Below are 21,726 nucleotides of genomic sequence, written 5' to 3'. Positions count from 1 at the left end.
TATCAACGTAATTATGAGCGGCGGTGACCTTCACACAAATATTATGGAAGAACGATGACGTTTTGATTATTCCATGATATCAGTTCGGATAATTTTTTTTTTTGGACGTCAATCCGAGTGATGAAAAAATGTAATAAGTAATATTATTACCTATATTATAATAAATTATAATACCATATGATATAACAGATAATAAAATGTTATTATATTTTTAAAATCTTATTTCATTGATGTATTTAGGTACCCAGTCAATTACACAGACAATAGATAAATATTAATATAATATTTTTAAATTGAAATGTAAAACGCATGGCTCCTGCAGCGTATCATGTTTTAAGGAGTAACATTTAGGCAATTCGCATGACATAAACATTTGGACTAATATGTCTGCGTGAGTAGTAAAATAGTAAATGAACATTAGGGTGTTTCCGAGAACCCCTGTAATGCCGCCGGACGCAACCCTCGCAAATGCCAATACTTCGCGAATAATAAAAATATTATTGTTTGTATAACTATAAAAAGTAAGACTACTAAAAGCGGTCGTGAATTAAACAATATATACTCCCTGAAGTTCGATTTTAATTTCGAAAAAATGTTTGAATTTATTTAAGCTTCTAGGCTTTTTAAAAATCACTTTTTTGATTTAAAATCAGATGTGTCCAAAATAAATACAAATGTAATGCAATATTATTTCATGGGGTTTTTTTTAAAAAAAAATCTTCATTTTAAGGTCTTTTAAAATTGAAAGTTGAAATTCGACTTTCCCAAAAGCTTAGATATTTTGTCAGAGTTTATACATGTAAAAAAAAAATTTTAATCGGACGTTATATGTGTAATTTGCCACCGCTTATTGGTCTAAAACGACCATATGAAAAATACGTATTCTGCGATCCCCTTAATGATTATTGATTGTCACTCTCTTATGGGAGGTGAAACAAATTTTGTGTCCAAGTGACCAAGTAAAATATAAATCAACCAGTCAATAGGTACTATTAAGCGGGAGTTTACCGGGCGATTGTAAACTCGGCCCGGGGTTTTCGCATGTAAAAATCATTGACGTGTAAGCCCGGCCCGAATAAAAATGTATGTATAATATTTTTGAGAACCATTTGGCACGGGAGTTTACCAATTGCGCTTAAAATGACCTTTTCATATACCATTTGCGCTCTAAACATTTTACACTATCTAAGTAACAGTTATTAGTTATAAATTATAATTACATAATAATTAAATGATTACACCGCGGGTATGGTCGAATTGCACTTATCTTAGTCGAACTGCACTTGGGTTTAAAAATGCTAATGGTCGAACTGCACTCGAGTAAAAATCAAGTAGTGGTCGAACTGAACTTAGGCTCAAAAAAGGTATTTCAACAAAAATATCATGCATTTGAACTGACAATGATTTTAATTATTGGTGTAGTTAAAAATGTTTATGTTAACATAATATTATATATTATACTGCATATTATAACATAGGTATTATATTAAATCATCAAATATTATTATTGTCGTTATTATAACTTTTTCTTTTAGCAAACTTTGATAATTTTGTAGTTATAATATATTATATATAATTTTTTTATTCTTTTTTTTTAAATCGTCAAATATTATTATAATAATAAAAGTGAACGCCCATAGTGACCTGAAATGTCAACTCCTTTTTTTGAACGAGTTCAGTTCGACCCTTTTTTTTTTTAGGTAATAAATGCAATTTGACTATCCCGGATTACACATTAGTACTAACCGATTTTTTGCGAGTATTAATGCATAATACATACTATTATATAAATAAATAAACAATTTTTTTCTTCACATTTAACAAGTTATACTTTTTGATCGTCAATTATATAAAATGTATGATAATGATAACTTGTTTTCGTCTATCACTCAAATGCATACTTCCGTGATCAAATGTCCGTTATAATAATAACGTTTCATAAAATTCCCGATACCGTTATACAATTTATTAAAACCAGTAATCAGTTGATCAATAATTACGTTTTTAATTTTCAGCATTTTAGTGTGTTTATGTTGATGTTGATGTAATTAGATCGAAAAACAATATTTCTAAATCTGAAGGTAGCCGCCATGGAAATTTGAATACAAGTGCAATTGGTATATTGGCCGTAAAATAATATAAAGAGCGCAATAATTGGTACACTAACCGTAAAATATAAGAGACGCAGTAGGTACACTGACCCGAAAATATAAGCTGCGCAATTGGTATATTGACCCTTAAATACAAATTTTGTTTTGGCGCAATTATTGGTCCATGCCCCTATTAATGATTTTTACTTAGTTTTTAAAAATCCATATTATAAAAAAATTATTAATTTATAAATATTTATTTAGACATTACATTTTAAGAATAAATTATATACTTATAAGTTATAATATTATGTAACAATAATGATAAGTCTATAATAGTATAACATAATATACAATTATAAACAAATCTCTTTTTAGTAATTTTTTTATTAGCATTAATTTGAACAATAGATAAAATTAGTAATTATGAAATATTTCAATATTTCATGAATTTATTAGTTGCCTATTTTGGTTAATTCTAATAATGATTCATACATTTAACTAAACGTCTAAACAATAGACTATTAAAGTATTACATTAAAACATTTAATAGGTAATATGGCATCTCAGTAAATTAGAAATGTATAAATAATTATTATTAAAATATGTTATAATTTATAACAGCAAATTTAAACTATTATGTAGATGCCAAAAACATTGTTAAATGTAATAAATCTTGTATAAGTAGGTAAAAAAAAACTTTATGAAATATTTTTTGTTGAAGTTTGTTTATAATATACACTTGCTAATAATATGCTGGTACTTAAAAAAGTATTTAGGCAAAAATTTGTGAGCATTATTTTATCTGCTGAATCCATCAATATTGTATATATCCTAGCTGGAAACAGAATATACAAATTATTGTTAAATAAATAAAATAAAATAGCAAATTACTAGTCTAGAACTAAAAACAGTATTATGCACTTGGAAACTTGATTGTAAAAATAGTTAAATATAATTATATTAAAATATTTACTGTTGTATAATTTTAAGTTCTGTACTTAGGTACCTATCTAAATTGTTTAGATAAAGAAAAAAATGTTGTAAGCCAAGGTTTGAAAGAACTTAGTTTTAAAAACATTAGGAGTAAGTTATTAAGAATTTAACATACAATTATTAAATCTCTAATTTGTCTTGTCATTAATAATAATGATTTTACCAATTTTACCTAACCTACCATAGAACAATAGTGTTCTATGATTTTTCCCTTAGATGCTAGTCAATTTGTTTTATTATGTTAAAATTGATCAAAAATAATATTATATAAGTTGTAAACGAAAACTTACCTCCATTTGTATATGCAGAAATAAACCAAGAAGTTAGGCTTATACTATCGGCGTTTTTAAATTTCATTATAGTGTACAACTGTAAACATTTACTTGATAATGATATTGGTGTACCAAATGGCTAAAATAATACAAATTAATTATATTCAATCATTTTGAACATAATATTATGCAACAATTTAAATGCTGAAAAATTAACATACTACTAAAATAGTAAGTATAGAGGAAGGCAAAAGTTTGCAAACAAACGCGGAGAACAATCCAATGTACAGTACACTTAAAATCAAAACCTTGAGATTTAAGCGATTATTGTAATATAGAACAATACCAATGAGAAGATACTGCTGAAAAAGTATTATTGGATATTCCATGTATGCCATTAGTGAATAATTGTTTGTATAATTGTAACAAGTTGTTGTACTTAAACTGAAAAATGGGTAACACACAACACAATTACAAATTATAATTTATTATTTATCTGAGACCAGAAATGCATATGCTATAAATGTCAAATTATCAATATAACTGTATAAGCATGCAATAATAATCTTAAAATAACTAACAAATTTAATAATCTGAAAGCTTTTTCCAAGTGTATCGAATCTTACCAAAAAACAAGATGTTTAACAGAACCTTATGGTATGATTTACCAATTTGAAACTAATGAGTGATGGAAAATGCCCCAAAACACAAATTATAATTTTGTATTTCAGTTTTTTTATAATTGTGATTCAATCTAATCAGCTATTTTTTCATTTTTGGACCATTGAATATAAACATGCAAATGTATAGACTTTTTGGTATTTCAATTAGATTTATATAGGTAACTAAAATAATAAAACTTTTAGTGCAGGCAGACTAAATATTCAATTATTATATATATAGCCAATTATAGTTTTATTCATTTTTACAAAAAACTAACTACTTTATAAAAATAACTGAAATTATTACCCAGCATACAGTTTTTAGAATAGTATTATCAAATTCTTACTTGTTTTTACTTTTTAGTTATCAATTTTAATTTTAAGGCTTATACATCTACACATTTATATTTATAGATCAAACAGTCCAAATATTAATACATATGTGTTTGTATAATTTTACTTGATTAAATCCAGAAGTAAAGAAGTTAAATTGATACCGCCTGTTTGCTTTTGATTGTAAATCCGAATAATTTGTGGAGCCTTCATGATAACACTCAAAAGAATCGTAGTAATGCTTAATAGGTAAGAAATCATTGTATAGAGATGTTTTACTTGATACCCAATACCATGTATATATATGCATACAATATTATTATATATATATATTTGGTTTTGATACAATTCCTATCTGAAAATAAAATAACTCAAAATGAATAATTATAATAATAAAAATTGACTCCATAGTATAATATTTTGTGTAATAAAACTAAAATACCCTATGAAACAGCTGACAGGGTTTCAAGATACATTAAATAATTTTCAACAAATTTCCTAATATAATAGTTTTAAATATTTTATTTTAGGAATTTTACCCTTGAATGAAAATAATTAAAATTCGTCAAATTACAATATGTGTTAACAATTTAAGTTCGAGTTTTGTTCTCTGATTGATTGCGATCTTTCTTCATGGAACGGAGAGAAGAGTTATTCCTGGAAGTAGTTGATCGACCTTTTCGCTTTCTACTCCACAGTTCATGACAATCTTGCCAAGTAGGTAATGAAATGCAGGTATTGGTGTCTATGCTCGCCAACCAAGAACATGTTAACGCATTCTCGGCAGTGATGCGTTTACTGGGATCCAGAGTTAACATTTTGTCTAACAGATCAAAAGCATCATTTCCAATGAAGTCATATTGATCATTAAGTTTTCGATTGTGCAGTTTCTTTTGACTTATAAACTTCCAGTATGGCAGTTTTATGACTTCCGGCCAGTTAGCTGGACAAGGACTACCGCAGAGCTGAGATATTAACTCAAGTTGATCAAACTCATCTTTGCCATGAAACATATTTTTTTTGATGAAAAGTTCTCCTGTAATGGTAAATCAAAGTTTTAATAACTATTATTTGGTACATTAAATGTGTAACTTACCTAAGATACATCCACAAGACCAGATATCAACTGATGGGCCATATCTCTCTTCTCCTAACAAAAGTTCGGGGGGTCTGTACCGTAAGGTAACTACTTTGTTTGTGTACAAACGAACTTGCTCATTGTCAAATAACCGTGCAAGACCTAAATCAGCTAGTTTCAGTTCACCTTTGTTATTGAGCAGTATATTACTGCACTTGATATCTCTGTGAATGAAATTTTGCTTGTGACAATAGTTTAAGCCCTCGAGCAATTGACGCATAATAATGGCATTATCTCTCACAGAAAAATCTACCATGCCTGATTCTATTAGGCCAGTAAGATCATGATCCATGTACTCGAACACAAGATAAAAAGAGCCACCACCTTTTTTGAATTCGTACGAATCTTCCTTATCAGTAACAACTTCTTTTAAACTAACTACATTTGGATGATTTAGCTGTCTTAAAATTTTGATTTCTCTTATTGCCGTTATTGGAAAGCCTTCAGATTCATGTTCTAATCTCACTTTTTTTAGTGCCACAAAATTATTGGTTTTTTTTTCTTTGGCTTTGTAAACTTGGCCATATGAACCTTCACCGATTTGTGAAATTATTTCATATAGGTCCACATTACGTAGACCGGTTCTAGTCACATTGACATCAATGAATGATTTTGAAGTGTTTAAAACAACAGGTCTTTTTGAAATAGGACTTTTTGCTCGTTGTCTAAATGTATGAATTAAATCAGTTAAAATAATATTCTTTGGAAGACAGTGGGACAAAAATGAATCGTGATTTTCAACTCGTGCAGTGTTCTCTAAGCCTCTTGGGTGTCTGATTAATGGTGAATCGCTTGGCAATGGTATATTTTCGATACCATTTTCCGTTTCCATCTGTTTTGAAAAATATATTAGCAACCTGACTTGTTGTTCTATTTGTGAAGGTTTGGCAAAGTAATAATGTCAAGGAACTTTTAAGATTGACGATATTGTGTCGTAGATGATATAGAATGTCTTCCATCGACTTAGTAGTAGACAAGAGCCGTTGATTGACTTGAGAATACTTTAATGTAGACAGTTCTACTTTTTGTACCGAAACAAATTCCGATGGCATATCAAATAATTAACATTCATTTGATATGTGGAATCCTGCAAACATTTTTCACAATATTTTGTTTTTGAATGTAAAAAAAAATTCTACCTAATACAAATTCGAAATTGCATAAAGTTGAATACATAAATAGTTGGCAAAGACTTGGCACAGGAAATAACAAAAATTAGATGAAAATAATAATTCAATGAAATGGATACAACTAGATCAATGTAAATGTATGTTTTACAGGCATTGTACTTATTTTACTTATAGCAGTTTTAAATTTTGAATAATATTATCAATAACTGTGCCTAAGTATGTACCACAGTGAAATAGCACATAATTTTGAAACTAATTTATTTTTTATGATTAGTAATTTGACAAACTTAATATTTTCATTCATTTTTCTATCATATAAAATCATATTTTGATTAAATTTGGGTACCTATTAAAATCCAACTTTCCGAGAAGTGTGTTTTTTTTATTACAAAATTATTAGTAGGTATTATACAGTTATACAAATATCCTGGTTAAAAGTTTATGAAATATGTGAATTGGAATTTTATAGACATTAGATGAACGGACATATTCATATTTGCGAAGTGCAAAAAACTACATATCACTATCTAAGCATACCTACCGATTGTAAATAGTTTAACGGGGCTGCCCCCATTTAGTACAAATTGTACTGGTGTCCATAAAATATCAAAATGAACACTGAAGAAATTCTGAAAATGAAAATGAAAAAAAATCAACCAAAATAATATAAGAAACAGTGTGTAAGACTACCTAGTACACAGCTAGACAAATATTTGCTTTAGTCAATTGGTAGACAGATGTCGAGGGGAAATGTATTTGTTGAATACCTCAGTCAGTTACCAATTAATTAATTGCAACGTAAGTGTGCTTTTGAAGAGAAGAAAAATGTCTTAAAAACAGTAGGTAATCATTAACAAACTACTATTATTTTACTTACTCAGTAATAACGAGATAACAAAAATCGGCAATATACGACCACGACGACGACTAGACGGTTCTGAACACCGCAGCAAAATCGTGGCGAAAGATTTAACTCTCTCGATCGTTGACCAGAGGATATATATATATATATAATATAAATAATATTGTTATAGAGGACAAAAGTTTAAAGTTGTGATGAAAAAATGTACAATAAAAGTTTTAAACAGAAAATTTGTGAGTACAAAAAAAAAAAAAAAAAGTGATCTGGAAAATTCCGAAAATGATAACAGAGAAGTGAGCACACACCGTACGGTATCAGTCGTATTCACTCATGGTTTCACCTGGCCAGGGGGGACCGTAACTTAAAAATATATTATATTAGTTATATCTTTGTAGTGGGAGATGTGGAAGTCACAGGCCATCATATTGAATGATCATCGGGAATTCAGGAACCATTTTTATTTTACGTTAAACGGTGACATTTCTACCGGGCTCTAAGTTTTCGACTTCGATAATGACGTAGCTCGTTTTTATCGTTATTTTTTTTTCACATGACGTCCCATTTCAGTCGTACGCGGCTGTCTACCGTATTAATTGCAGACGGTTCATCGTGACCCGTGTCAAAAATGTCGACTCAAAATGTATTGCTTTTTCTGTAGATAGTTGATACCACGACAGAATTATAGTGAACAGAATATGAAGTACTATAATTTATTTTGAATTCTGTGGTCGTAACTGAGTAACCACTAAGCATACTCGTAATTCATAGATTAGTATATGAGTATGTAAGTAAGTAGTGGCATAGCTCGTGATTAATTAAAAGTAAGTTGCAACTTGTAAGCAGAGTAATTTTACTTTACTCTGTGCTTGTAAGTTGTGACTTGTAAGTAACTATACTGCCAATAGTGCCAATTACCGAGAGAGTATTACAGTTTTGCGCATGCAGACTGTAGGCATTTCCCCACTTTGTGCCATTTAGTGTATGTTAAATACGTGGCGATGCGCAGAATCGAACGTTTTTTCGTCGGGCACTCGGGCGACAGTAATAATACTCTCCCGCGGGCCGCAGTATACTCAAGAAGCAGACAATTGCAATTTTTTTTTTAGTAAGAATTTTGCACCCGTTGCTGGTCACACTGCTGCGGTAGGACTGTGACCACTGAACTAAATAATAATAACAGTGAACGTGATTGTATAATATTATTAATTAGGTATTTTAGTTATGTCTATGAATGGAACCCTGCTAATTGTCTGGCGCGGGAGAATAGACGAATAAATTAATATAATACTTATTCAGTTATTCTTACATGCAAGATGCATAGTCCATGCTATGTTCACCAGACATATATCATGAACTAGAGAGCCTTAGCCGCCAGCCTTTATATATAATCTAAGCTTATTATCTAGACTCTCCTCTCTACCATGATCTATATTAATGTATCCTAACGATGTAGAGAAGATATTACTATTATATAAACATATAAGCATCTATTGACCAATGTAGATCATGGTTATAATACCAGATATGAACGTAATATTAATATTGTTTCTAATAGTAATACAACGTTTGGTTCTCATTGTACTTTAAATGTAGGATCAAATGTATGTAAAAAATGAATATTAATTTATTTAACTTTAAGAGTGTTAAGGAATTTAAATTTTTTTTGTATAGTCTTAACTTTGATATTATTTAAACAAATCTTAGCTCGTGTTTTGTTAAATTTTTTACCTTGCTTACTCTTAAATTGTGTTTATTCTTTCTGACATTTTTGGCACAGTAACATCCATACTTAAATTATAATCTGAACTTACAGTGATGCTTACACTTGGGAGTGTTGCATACTGTCTATTGTTTTATTTTTGAAATGTATTATATTCATATTTGCAAAATAAATTATTATTATTGATATTATTATTATCTTAAATGCGTATTATATAAAAAAAGTTCATCTTAATTATTATTCGTCCGTGATTATTGTCAACATAAAACAATCATATAAAAGCTTAATACTGCATAGTCGTAGAATATATCTTACACTAGAGAGCCTTATTTATAGTTAATATTATTATATGTCTAGGGTCTCTACCTTACACTGTTTAACTATAGGTAGGTATTAGGTAGGTATATGTAATATATACGATATTTTATTGCAAGTAAAGCAGGGATATGGGTGTCGCTCTGTTGTACAGTAGGTTATAAGTGGTTCACTGTAATGGATGGTGTTAAATTTGAATTCAATGATAACGTTATTGTAATATTGTTGTATACGAAAAAGATTCTAAGCGAAGACGGTCCGTCAGCCTATAATATTACTATAAGTATATATATATGACGATATTATTGTGATTAAAGTAATTTATTTTACTATTAGGCATCAGTACAACAGTTATAGGTTAAATTAATTTTTGCCCTAAAACTATTACCAATAAATATGCATGGACTTTTCTGCAAATCCATTTCTCCAAAATATTGAATAATATCTCTGCTTATTGCTATACCCACATTCAATTTTTCTGCATCTGTGATATTATATTACTCTGCAACAAATAACAATCAATAACTTTTTCATTATTTGACACAATAATTATGATTTTTTATTTATTGCACTTCAGTCCCCATGCAATTTTTTTTTCTGTTGTTAAATTTGTATTCTTTAATTTTTTTTTTGGTTATATTCAAGATCATGTAATCAAAGCCTTTGCGTATAATCTTTTATTTTGCTGAAGTCATTTTAGTAACACATTGAATTATAGTAAGGTATCATAATTTATAATTACCGTGCATGAAAGGCTACAGTAATACTGCAATAGAAAACAGAACTCAAAATTATTTTTAAAATAAAAAAGGTGGGCAAGTGGGTGTCACTCTGCTGTACAGTAGATTACAAACGAGTCATTGTAATGGATGGTGTTATAAATTTAAATTCAATGATAAAATATCCTTTGTATAAGAAAAACTATCCTGAGCGAAGATGGTCAGTCAGCCTATATATTATATATGATATTACTAAGTATATTTGATGATATAATTGTGAATAAAAATGTTTACAAATTTCTAACTCGAAATAATTTGCACATTTTTGTGAGTATTACGTACCTATCATAAGATTTGGACTTTAAATGCTTATAAAAAAAAATTGTGACTGGATTATTAATATTTTTTAAATGTCATTGAAAGTGTAACAATATATTAGGAGCCTTGTATTAAATTTTCAACAAATAACATTTTAATGACATTCACAGAAATAAAAATTAAAAAAATTTGAAACTGAAAATGTCCGTTAACATTTCAAAACATATCAACATTTTACATGTATAGAAAATGCTAATATAAACAACCAGTGAACATTTCATATATCTACAGTCATTTGTTTTAGAGTTACACCAAAAAGAAAACCGATTTAGCGTAAAAATTCCAGCGCTTTTGAAAAAAATTACCGGTAATTTTAAATTTTGACCTCCCCAATGCACCAACAATATTCACTTTTCTATCGAACAAGATACTCAAGTTGAAAATCGAAGTATTATTAATAAAATAAAAAACACACATCATTGTAAAACCAATACATCATTCATTGCTCTGCTCAGAATCTAAGAAGGTGCAAAATTGTATTTCGTTCTGATCAAAAGTGATATTGTTTTGAAAAAAATCAAAATTCTTGTAATATAAAATATTTTCAAAGTATATTACTTAAATTGTTCCATATATTGGTATAAATGTATTATTACATAATATTATTACGAACAGTGTTCAAAGTAAATTTTTTTCAAAAGCGCCGTGTAAAATATGATAAAAATTAAGGAAAAACGGGAATTTTTACGCAAAATCTGTTATCGAGAATATCGATTTTGGTTTTTGGTGCTTTTAAACGAATTGCTGTAGGTAGGTAGTAGGTACACGAAATTTTGACTGAATGTTTATATTAGCATTTTTTATACACTATAACAATTTCCAAATATTTTGAGCTGTTTACGGACATTTTCAGTTTTCATTTTTTTTAGTTTTTTTTCTATAAATATCAATAAAATTTTATTTGTTGGTTAAAAAAACTTGAAAATTTAATAGAAGACTCCTAGTATATTGTTTCAAAGGCAGATAAAAAAATTAAAAATCAATCTAAGATTTTAAAATGTAATACAAGATTCCTCATAAGTTTTTCTACCCTTATCAAACAAAAATTTCTAGAAGAAAGTCAATTTAAATTGTTATGAGCGTTTGAAATTCATATTTTTACAACATTTGATATTCACTCGATTTCTCGTGTAACGATTTTCTTATTTTGTTGTAATTAAAAAACGTATGACTGTATAGATACTTAAAAATTTCACTGAATATATATAAGCATTTTCTATACACGATCAAATTTTGAAAATAATTTGACTCTTTTTGAGCTGTTTCAATTTTTTTAGTTTTTTTTTCTATAAATATCAATAAAATTTTATTTATTGGGTAAAAAAGCATGAATACCTATTTAATGCAAGGCTCCTGATATATTGTTGCAACAGCAGTTAAAAAATATTAAAAATACATAGGCATCATTTTTTTTTATAGCATTTGATGTTCGAATTTCGAAAATATTTATCAAATTTATAATTTAACAATTGTTTTGTAGTTAAAAATGTATTATACCATTTTATACTTATTTGTACTATTATCTATCTCAGTGGGACGCGGCTTTTTGTCAGATTTGATAAGAACATGTGGTGGCCGTCGTGCGTTACCATAGTATACCATACCTAACCATAATAATTATTCTGTGATATGCTGTGATATCATAGATGATAATAAATAAATAAAGTTTCATGCTAATGAGCAATGATATCATTGATACCATAACAGTCGTGACTCGCGATGCCCAAGCATAATATTGCATATAAACAAATAAATACTATTGTCCAAGTCGTAAAGTTGTCCTTTTGATCGAAAATGCAATTAAAAAACACCTATAAAAATAAAAATCAGTTCGTTTAACAATAATTTAATATATTTCACCAAACTATGGATTCGAATTCACAATCAAGCAGGTAATGGTTTTCATATTTATCAATAACAACAATAATTTATTATTTGTTCTGTCAATACGCTTTCGATTTGCACTGCATTCTCTAAGTAATTAACAATCTAATAATCTTACATTTTACAAAATCGTTTGACGAATTTCTATCTAGGTTTATCATCACCGAATTGACTTGTTAATGTTGTAGAACGTCTTATTAAGCTCATATCGTCATAACTACTGCTATGCAATTTCATTTATTTCCCTCTTTTATAAGTTATAACAAATAACAATACTTACTTACAAATAATATTAAATATTTGATTTATTAACCTAAATTTCAAGAAAGCGTATTAAAAAATGGGTACTTCTCGGTTATTCTGATACTATACCAACCAGACTTTATAGCTTTCTTCTTGATTTAAGAAATACTATATTGACCACCGCAAGTGGTCACCCGGGCATCACTGTAAATAATTTATAATCCTGGAAGTTTAATTTTTTTCAAGAGTAAGGTTCACTCACAAAATAGGTGAAATTTTTCACTTATTATGTGGTTCACTTATTGATACGAGAAACTATAAAGTCTGGCTGATATAGTATCGAGGTGGTAGTTGAGATAACTGAATTGAGTAGTCGTGGCATCGGCCGGTAGTTGAGATAACTGATAAGTACCAAAAAATGTAAGAGCATACATGTTTATGGACAATTTAAAAGAAAAACAAAATATGAATGTTTTTAATTTAAATTTTAAAAAATAAATATTAAGAGGACGTCACACCCAAAATTGAGACATATTGCGTTGTCTTCGTCTTACAAAAGTACAACATAGCAAATTTAAAACGGTTTCTACTGTATACCAATAAACTTGTTTATATGTCTATGGTTGTACACTTGTACATTTGTAAGACGGAGATAACATGCGAGTGTGGCATACTCTTAAAACAGTAGGTATATTTTTATTACTCATACACAATAATTTAAAATTATTGAATTGTTTTGCTAATGTATTTTCTAAATATTTTAACCGTGTAGGGTTATTGAAGAAGATAGAATTCGAGAGGATAAACTGCATGCTAAAAAAATGTAAAAATTAATAATTTTCCTTTGCTATTATTAACTACTAGTGTAGTACCTATTGAGTCATGTGATATTAATCAAACTGGTTTAAACATTTTAGTAACGGAGCAACTGATGAAGATGACGTTGCTCTAGATCATACATTAACAATAAAACCACCACAAGCTAGAGTACACAAGTCTAGGCATAAAGTAACAAGTCATCACAAACACTCTAAAGTAATTATATTTTATTTTATCATATTATATGGTTGATAAAACCACATTTTTTTTTCTAATTAGTATGCAATTAATTTAAATATTTAGGATCCAACAAAAAAACATCATTCCAGGCATCTTGAAAAACGAAAGCACAGACATACTCGGTAACACTTTTATTTAATAATTATTACTAAACAGACTTGAATAAAAAGTGTTAGTATTTACCATATTAGTAGATTTAACAATAAATTAAATAATTAATTTGTATGACACTAAATATATTTAGTTTTGTGATTTTAATTCTTGAGTTGGGATTGAAGTCTGCCTATTTTCAAACCACTCACTACCCTTAGCTTATAGTTATCAAAACTCTATAGATTGTACAATAAATGCATATTAAATAAATTATAATTGTATGTTTTTCCTGCTTCGTCTAGACGTACAGAATAGTGGAACAGGAAGTTGGCATCATCTTGCGTCTAGATGCCGACCCATGTCTGATTCTTGTAACAATTCCTTTACCGTATAATTTTATTTTATTTATTTTTATAGTGAGGAAGAATTTGCTCTGAGAAACAAAAGGTCAAAAAAGGAAGATGATTATTATAAAGTAGAATCTAGAGGTGAAAATGGTGATTGGGATCGATATAAAAAAAGGACTGGTTATAGTCATGATAAACATTCTAAACATGAAAAGCCACACAGAGATGAAATGCTTAAGGTATAATATTAGTACAATACTGGTTATACAAACAAATTGTTAAACAATACAACACAGTGTAATTTTTTTTAATGTTACTCGTTATTTCAAAACCTAAACATTTTTGTGAACATTTTTTTTTTATATTACTGGTAATCACTATAAAATATCATTTTTTTTTACTAGTTAAGATGAGCGAATTGGTGAATCACAACTCCATGTCTCCACTTTGCTACTAAATATTAAATACTTATTACTAATTAATACTTGTTTAAAACTTGATTTTGAACATAAACAATTCTTGAAAAATATTCTGCTAATATATGCCTATATTCTGCCTATATATTATTAAAAATGTTTTTAATAAATACAAATTATGTAAGAAAAAATATATTTTAAAAACATCAGTAATTTTTGAAATAATGAATGTCTTGCATTAAAATAATTACTCTGTATAATTTACATTGTATATTAATGTGTGAAAATATTTATTTTTAAAGGAAAATGATTTGAGAAATCTTTTACAAAAAAAAAAGATGGAGAAAGAAGAACGGTATCGTATTACAGATTACAAACATAAAAAAAAAGATGCTGCTGATACTGATTCTAGAGATTCTAATGCGAAATTGAAAAAACGAGAAGATGAAGAAGAAAGAGACAGTCGTAGATCTCATAGAGAAAGAGATCAATATATTGAACAATATTACAAAACATTGGATAGACCTCGTAAGCTTTTAATTATTTATCTTAATTATAATACATAATATTGAGTATTATATAATATAATTATTATTAAAATGTATCATTGAAAATTAATTTTTTTTTATGAATTTATTTAAGAAATAACAATGGATCAAGGTAGACATATTTTTATATTTATAAACATTTTTAAAATTTAAATTAGTTTATTTATTTGCTATTTTTAATTTATAATTTTTTTCTTTAGTTTTTATATAAAATAATGGAATTTTTATTTGTTATTTCATGTGTATACATTTTGTTTAAGGGCCGGACATGGTGCCTGATTTGGTAGTGTTATCAAATGATTCATCTTCATCTGGTTCTGAAAATGAAACTGAGGATCATGAAGATGATAATAATAAAGTTAAGACTGAAGAAAACTCTCTAACTCCACCACTAAATCAAGATAAATCGGAAGGAGAAGCATCTGAAGGATCAGGTCAAGATTCTGGTGATGACACAGACAGTTCTGGTTCAACAACTTCATCCTCTAAAAGTTCTCAATCTAGTGGTATGTGTGATCAACCATTGATTATAAAGTACTATAGGTCTATAGACTGTCCACTGGCCGGGTTTTCAGCAGTATGCTATTTGGACTATTAGACTGCGCTGCCGGTGCGTAGTTAGTTATGTTCAATATAATTGTAATAGTCAGTTGTCGTGACCAAATTCACTCGAGATTTGAGACCCAACGGCAAACAAACTTACCAAATATTTATTTATTGTAGACGCTGATGGCCAGATCTATTATGTATTATGATATAGGTTATACCATAGCTTATTTTTTTTTTAATTGTGATAACTTTATCCAACCAAAAACTATTGCTAAGTATAAAGTTTTCATATTATATTTTCAGAAAAATCTGACGATAAGTCTAGTAGCAGTAACTCGGTGAAAGAAGAATCAAAATCACCAGAAGTAGATACTGAAATTCAAATGGATATAACATTAGAAAAAAACTCGTCTCCACCTTTGTTACCCAAAGAATATCTACCAGCTCTACAAGGATGTCGAAGTGTAGAAGAATTTCAATGTTTAAATAGGTGAATAGATAACATTAGTGCTTAGGGTCCAACCTTTGTATCATATTATGTAATTAATGGAACCATAGCATAGAACCACGTAAAGCATTGGCGATAAGGTTCTAGCTTTTATTGCGCATGCACGTTTGTGCTCGCCACAGTAATACCATAATACATTTTCAACAGTTTTTGTTTCGTTATCAATCATATTATATATTTATATTTATCAATGCTTAGATCATTGTAGACTTGTAACATGTATACCTAATAAATATTTAACAATCTGTTTATCGTGATCACAGTGGTTTATATATCAACTTGATAAGAATTGACCGCTTGTGCATTTGTGCTAAGTCCTCTCCTCTTAGTAATATCTTTGATTATAAATAGTAGTACCTAGTATTTATAATCAATGGTAATATGTTGGTTTCAAATATTTAGACAGTAGTTCTATCGATTATGATCTAAGATTCAAATAAATGACCAGATTTTTTTGCAACCCTGCTGGTTATTTTTGTTGAGTTAGATTATAGCAGTGACATCATTTCAGTTTTTGAGAGGAGGGGGGGGGGGGAAATTTTTGACCGGCCCAAAATAAAACTGAAACCGCTCCCTAACAATTACATTACACTATATTATAATTACATTTTTATCTCAATACAAATAGCCTTCTTACATAATTGTATACTTACTAGTTAGTATCAAAGGTTATTATCATAAGCATAAGTAACCCCATTTTTTTGAGAGATAACAATAACTAAATAATTAATACATATGTAGAGGGATACTTAAATATATTACCTGTTAGCTACTATATAAAGGCCCAGAACCAGCCCATACCTGGCCACTAATGACAAGGGGGGGGGGAGAAATTCCCCCCTCCCCCCAAATGACGCCACTGGATTGTAATAAATAGACAGTATTAATTTTAGACCGATTTTCTAATTAATTTGTTTATAATATTTAGAATTGAAGAAGGGACATATGGTGTGGTTTATCGAGCTAAAGAGAAACAAACTGACGAAATTGTGGCTTTGAAACGATTGAAAATGGAAAAGGAAAAAGAAGGATTTCCTATCACTTCACTGAGAGAAATTAGCACGCTTTTAAAATCACAACACCCAAATATTGTGACTGTGAGGGAAATTGTTGTAGGCAGTAATATGGATAAAATTTTTATAGTCATGGATTATGTTGAACACGACATGAAATCATTAATGGAAACAATGAGGCAAAAAAAACAATCATTTACAGCTGGTAAGTTATTATTACTTCTTTTGATATTGACCAAAATAAAGTTCAGTTTAATATTTTCATTGTTTGGTTTTTAGCTGAAGTAAAATGTTTAATGCAACAACTTTTAATGGCTGTTGAACATTTACATGATAACTGGATATTACATAGAGATTTAAAGACATCTAATTTGCTTTTAAGTCACAAAGGTGTTCTGAAAGTTGGCGATTTCGGTTTAGCTCGAGAGTATGGTTCTCCATTGAAAGCTTATACGCCTGTTGTTGTCACATTGTGGTATCGTTCACCCGAACTTCTGTTGGGTGCTAAGGTTAGTAAAATTAAATTTTTAAATATATCTGATAAGTAGAAACAAAAACAATTTTGCTGATATCCGTTTGTTATTAAATTTATTTTCCAGGAATATTCTACACCAATTGATATTTGGTCTGTAGGATGCATATTTGCCGAGTTTCTTTTAATGGAACCACTGTTCACTGGTAAATCTGAGTATGACCAGCTGAAAAAAATTTTTACCACCTTTGGTACACCCAATGAAAAAGTGTGGCCTGGATATTCAAGTTTGTCGTTAGTTACAAAAGCTTCAATGCCTGATTGTCCTCCAGCTAATTTTAAAGGAAGGTTTACAAAAGAAGGTGTTCTAACAGATATTGGCTATGATCTACTTAGAAAGTGAGTTATATCGTGGCAATATCATTAGTTATTTCTCTTTACTTACTTTTTTTTTCTACTAGAATGCTTACTTATAATCCGAGTGCTCGCGTCACAGCTGAAGATGCACTTCAACAAAAATACTTCTCTGAATTGCCATTAGCTGTAGACCCAGCAATGTTCCCTACATGGCCAGCCAAGAGCGAAGGGGGTGCTAGAAAAGTAGCAGCAGCCAGTCCAAAACCACCGTCTGGAGGTAGGGATTACAAACAGCTTAAAGAAGATGAAGGATTTCACATAAATAATTTGGCAAGAGCAACTGCAGTACCAGCTTTTAGTCTTAAATTTTAACTTGTTGTTCTAATTTGTAAATAATAAATGACTATTGCTTTATACTTAATGGTAACATTATTTTTCTTTACAAATAAAATGTATTACGTATAGAAATTGTTTTGATTTGCTGTCCAGACATTGATTTCAGTCTTGTAAAAAAGTTACCTTACTCAGCTAAGCATTGTGATTTTCATTGTAAGTTTTTTCAAACATAAGAAAACTTTTTATTCAAATAGAGACATTTATAGTGTATCCATTTTGAATTCAAAATGTAATTAAAAAATAAATCCAATCAGTAGAGGTTTTGTGAAAACTTCATGAGGGCGTGGGTGGGAAAATGTAGTTACACGGATAAAATATAATGGGCAAAAAAATTGTTTTTCATTCTTTTGCTGAAGATTACTCAATTTTATACTTGTCATGTTTTAAAACTTTCATAATAATTACTGTTGATAATTTTCCGTCAATCATTTTTTTTATAATATTTACAAATTAAAAGGAATCAACCAAGTCCTGAAGGCTCAGGGTATTGTTTGCCCATCAATATTGTTAATTTTGACCTTTTTGTATAAGACGGGGCTCATAACTCGAAGTTTGGATTATGTACTTATGCATTGTTTGTGGATCGCCCGTTTACCTTACGTACAATAATTATCCTACAATAATTATCCGACCTACATATTTATTTAATATTTTAATGTATCATAGCATCAGCATATTTGATAATATAACTGGAATAGATTAGAAGTACCTACTGCAAAGTCCTGGTTTACTAACATTCAGCGCAAACGATATAATATGGTGCAGGTAAACAGACTACACTCAATCGAAGATTGACCGTCCAAGCCATTCACCCAACCCTATAACCCATGGTGGGGTGATCGATTCCACCACTCCCTTTAAAACCACCACTGAATCCAAATGGTTATTTTCAGTATTTGAATTATGTACTTAGTTATTGTACTTATAGACGTTGTTGTATGAACAATCACCCAAACCGGTGTTAGTTTATGGAAGTGGCAATGGGATTACGACAACCTTAAATGATTTACTCAAAATTCTAGTTTTTAATCACATTGTTTAGTTACCATATAATATATCTTCAGAATGGATAAATTATTATGTACAATCAATATTTATTTTTATAGTATTTTTTTTTCTGTATAATAATAATCATTATATTATTTTTCCTAAAACGTTTATCTATAAAAAAGTGACACTTATATATTGTAGCCTAAATGGCTAAAACAATTGAGCACAGAATACTCAAACTGGTAATCTTAAATTTACAACATTATCATAATATAATATAATATATATAATATTACTAATATAATACAACATTATCAATTGATGTATAATATTATTATCGGTATTATATTTACAGATAGACGACTTAATGACCTTACAAACTACTACGCGAGTCCTGCCTCGCGCATTTGAAAATCAAAATAATAATTATAATTATAATAAAAAAAAAAAAATAATACATAATATTTTAATGAAATAATGTATTTATAATGAACAATAGAACTTTTTAAAATTTTTTTTTTTGTTTTTTTACACATTATCTACAAAAAATTTAAATTTATAAATATTATTATTACTCGCAGTTATTTCGGTTTCGGTAGATCGAGAAAAAAACAAATTATAATAATACATTAATATCTGGTACACCTGAGTCTATATTATATTATTAGGATGTACGTATTCACATTTTATAATTATTTATTATTAATTATTATATAACCATATATGACCGAGGAAAAAAAGAAATTGAAAATTGGACGTTACAGTGACAATTCGTTTTTTTGGTCGCCAGAATATTTTTATCCGTCGTTTTTTTTATATACCTACATGTGTATATTATGTATATACTTATATCTATTAATAATTTTAATAATTTTTCCAGAATTTCATATTATCGTGTATCGTAATAATAATAATAATAATAATAATAATAATAATAATAATATGATATCGCGAAATTCATTGACGTTATGTTATCGTGTTATAATACATTGGTATGTATTTCAATAAGAACCATTTATCGGGTTGTATGAAATTGCAGTGTGGGCGGTAGTTAATATTAAAATATACTGTCGCGGAGTTGTCATTAGAAAATTGCGTGCCCGAAACTTCGTCGAAGTCGCCCGTGTCCGTCGTCGGTAAGACGTATATCACGGGATGGAGTAGACGCAATAGTACCTATATATTATCATGGCTCCATTAAAGCGAAGCACCCACATGGTTTGAATGCGTCGCTATGCCGCAGTAGAATAAGACGATTCAGGCCTTAGACGAAACTACCGGAAGTGTATGGATATATAATACGCGTTGGCGAGGTATCTCTCGATTGGCGACAGTTATTATGGGGTGCCAAGTCCCGCCACGGGTCTCTGAAATTCGTTTGATGTTTAAGCCTCCCCTCTTGCAATGTTTGTGGGTGATTTGCGCCTATATATGCGCCGTTTAAGATATAAACTATATAATACACAATGTAGAGGACGTCGCACCCGCATATTATGTTGTCTCCGTCTTACACACGTACGGCATAGGGAATACGTTTTGGCGCGAGTAGGCTACAGTCATCACTGAGTAACGAATTTTTCACCACACATAAAGGAGACCTTTGGCTGTGCAATATGGTTTTTATTTGTTTGATATCACTAATACGAAAAAAGTTCTCATTGTTTCGAAATCCATTATTATTTGTGTTTTTCAAGCTATAAAACTTTTTTTAAAGTTCCGATAGCGAAAAAATAAAAACGATATTGCACAGCCCCAAAGTTCTCCTTTTTATTATGTGGTGAAAATCGCGTTTCTCAGTCATGACTGTAGCGGTCTCGGTTCTTTCCCGCGCAAAACAGTTTTTGTTGTGTTGCACAATATTTGTAATACAGAGTCACAGAGAGACACATGCGGGTGCAACGTCCTCTCAATAGGCGTATTTCAGGATTAGGGGTGCAACACGATTGCTCACTTTTCACTTTTTCTCTAAAAAAAAAAAACGCAACGCGATAGGGCACCAAAAAATATGAGTATTGTCATTTTTTCCTACCGCTAATACAACATGATTCGTGCATCAAAAACATTATCGTGTTTCTTTAGCTATTTCCTTTTTATATTAGTACAGGCATCTATCACCAATTTAAATGACGATTTTTATACATTCATTGGTACCTGCGCAGAAATACATAGTATAATAATACATCTAGCCATCAAGATTCGGGGTAGGTATGCGTAATTGTCTGATAAATAATCGGAA

At 29.3% G+C, this 21,726-nt stretch overlaps 2 protein-coding genes across 5 annotated transcripts; one reads left to right on the top strand and one right to left on the bottom strand.

Annotated features, from left to right (window-relative positions):
• Positions 1 to 4,737: 4,737 nt before the first annotated feature.
• On the bottom strand, positions 4,738 to 7,789 carry LOC132939885 (cyclin-dependent kinase 12-like). 2 transcript variants are annotated; one of them, XM_061007295.1, is made up of 3 exons: positions 7,499 to 7,789; positions 5,450 to 6,323; positions 4,738 to 5,389 (listed from the first exon to the last, which is right to left on the bottom strand). In XM_061007295.1, the coding sequence occupies exons 2-3, from the start codon at positions 6,321 to 6,323 to the stop codon at positions 4,944 to 4,946; spliced, it is 1,320 nt and encodes a 439-aa protein (XP_060863278.1). In that variant the 5' UTR covers positions 7,499 to 7,789; the 3' UTR covers positions 4,738 to 4,943. The 2 variants fall into 2 exon arrangements, with proteins under 2 accessions (XP_060863278.1, XP_060863277.1); XM_061007294.1 differs by having other exon boundaries at positions 5,450 to 6,578; positions 7,499 to 7,787.
• A 4,522-nt stretch (positions 7,790 to 12,311) lies between these two features.
• On the top strand, positions 12,312 to 18,525 carry LOC132939788 (cyclin-dependent kinase 11B). Of its 3 annotated transcripts, XM_061007160.1 has the most exons (13): positions 12,312 to 12,507; positions 13,515 to 13,565; positions 13,660 to 13,777; positions 13,865 to 13,923; positions 14,312 to 14,480; positions 14,960 to 15,185; positions 15,300 to 15,317; positions 15,466 to 15,711; positions 16,058 to 16,244; positions 17,191 to 17,480; positions 17,555 to 17,784; positions 17,875 to 18,146; positions 18,209 to 18,525. In XM_061007160.1, the coding sequence occupies exons 1-13, from the start codon at positions 12,482 to 12,484 to the stop codon at positions 18,474 to 18,476; spliced, it is 2,160 nt and encodes a 719-aa protein (XP_060863143.1). In that variant the 5' UTR covers positions 12,312 to 12,481; the 3' UTR covers positions 18,477 to 18,525. The 3 variants fall into 3 exon arrangements, with proteins under 3 accessions (XP_060863143.1, XP_060863145.1, XP_060863144.1); XM_061007162.1 differs by lacking the exon at positions 13,515 to 13,565; XM_061007161.1 differs by lacking the exon at positions 15,300 to 15,317.
• Positions 18,526 to 21,726: the final 3,201 nt, after the last annotated feature.

Source organism: Metopolophium dirhodum, chromosome 2 (genome assembly GCF_019925205.1).
Source record: "Metopolophium dirhodum isolate CAU chromosome 2, ASM1992520v1, whole genome shotgun sequence".
Classification (NCBI taxonomy): Eukaryota; Metazoa; Arthropoda; class Insecta; order Hemiptera; family Aphididae; genus Metopolophium; species Metopolophium dirhodum.
The sequence above is the reverse complement of the archived record's forward strand: the minus strand, read 5'-3'. Positions and strand labels throughout refer to the sequence as shown.

Coding starts and splice junctions, on each gene's coding strand:
- LOC132939885 (XM_061007295.1), bottom strand. CDS start 6,323: ATGGAAACGGAAAATGGTATCGAAAATATACCATTGCCAAGCGATTCA. Junction 5,390..5,449: donor GTCTTGTGGATGTATCTTAG/GTAAGTTACACA, acceptor TTACCATTACAG/GAGAACTTTTCATCAAAAAA.
- LOC132939788 (XM_061007160.1), top strand. CDS start 12,482: ATGGATTCGAATTCACAATCAAGCAG. Junction 12,508..13,514: donor TCGAATTCACAATCAAGCAG/GTAATGGTTTTC, acceptor TTAACCGTGTAG/GGTTATTGAAGAAGATAGAA. Junction 17,785..17,874: donor AACTTCTGTTGGGTGCTAAG/GTTAGTAAAATT, acceptor TTTATTTTCCAG/GAATATTCTACACCAATTGA.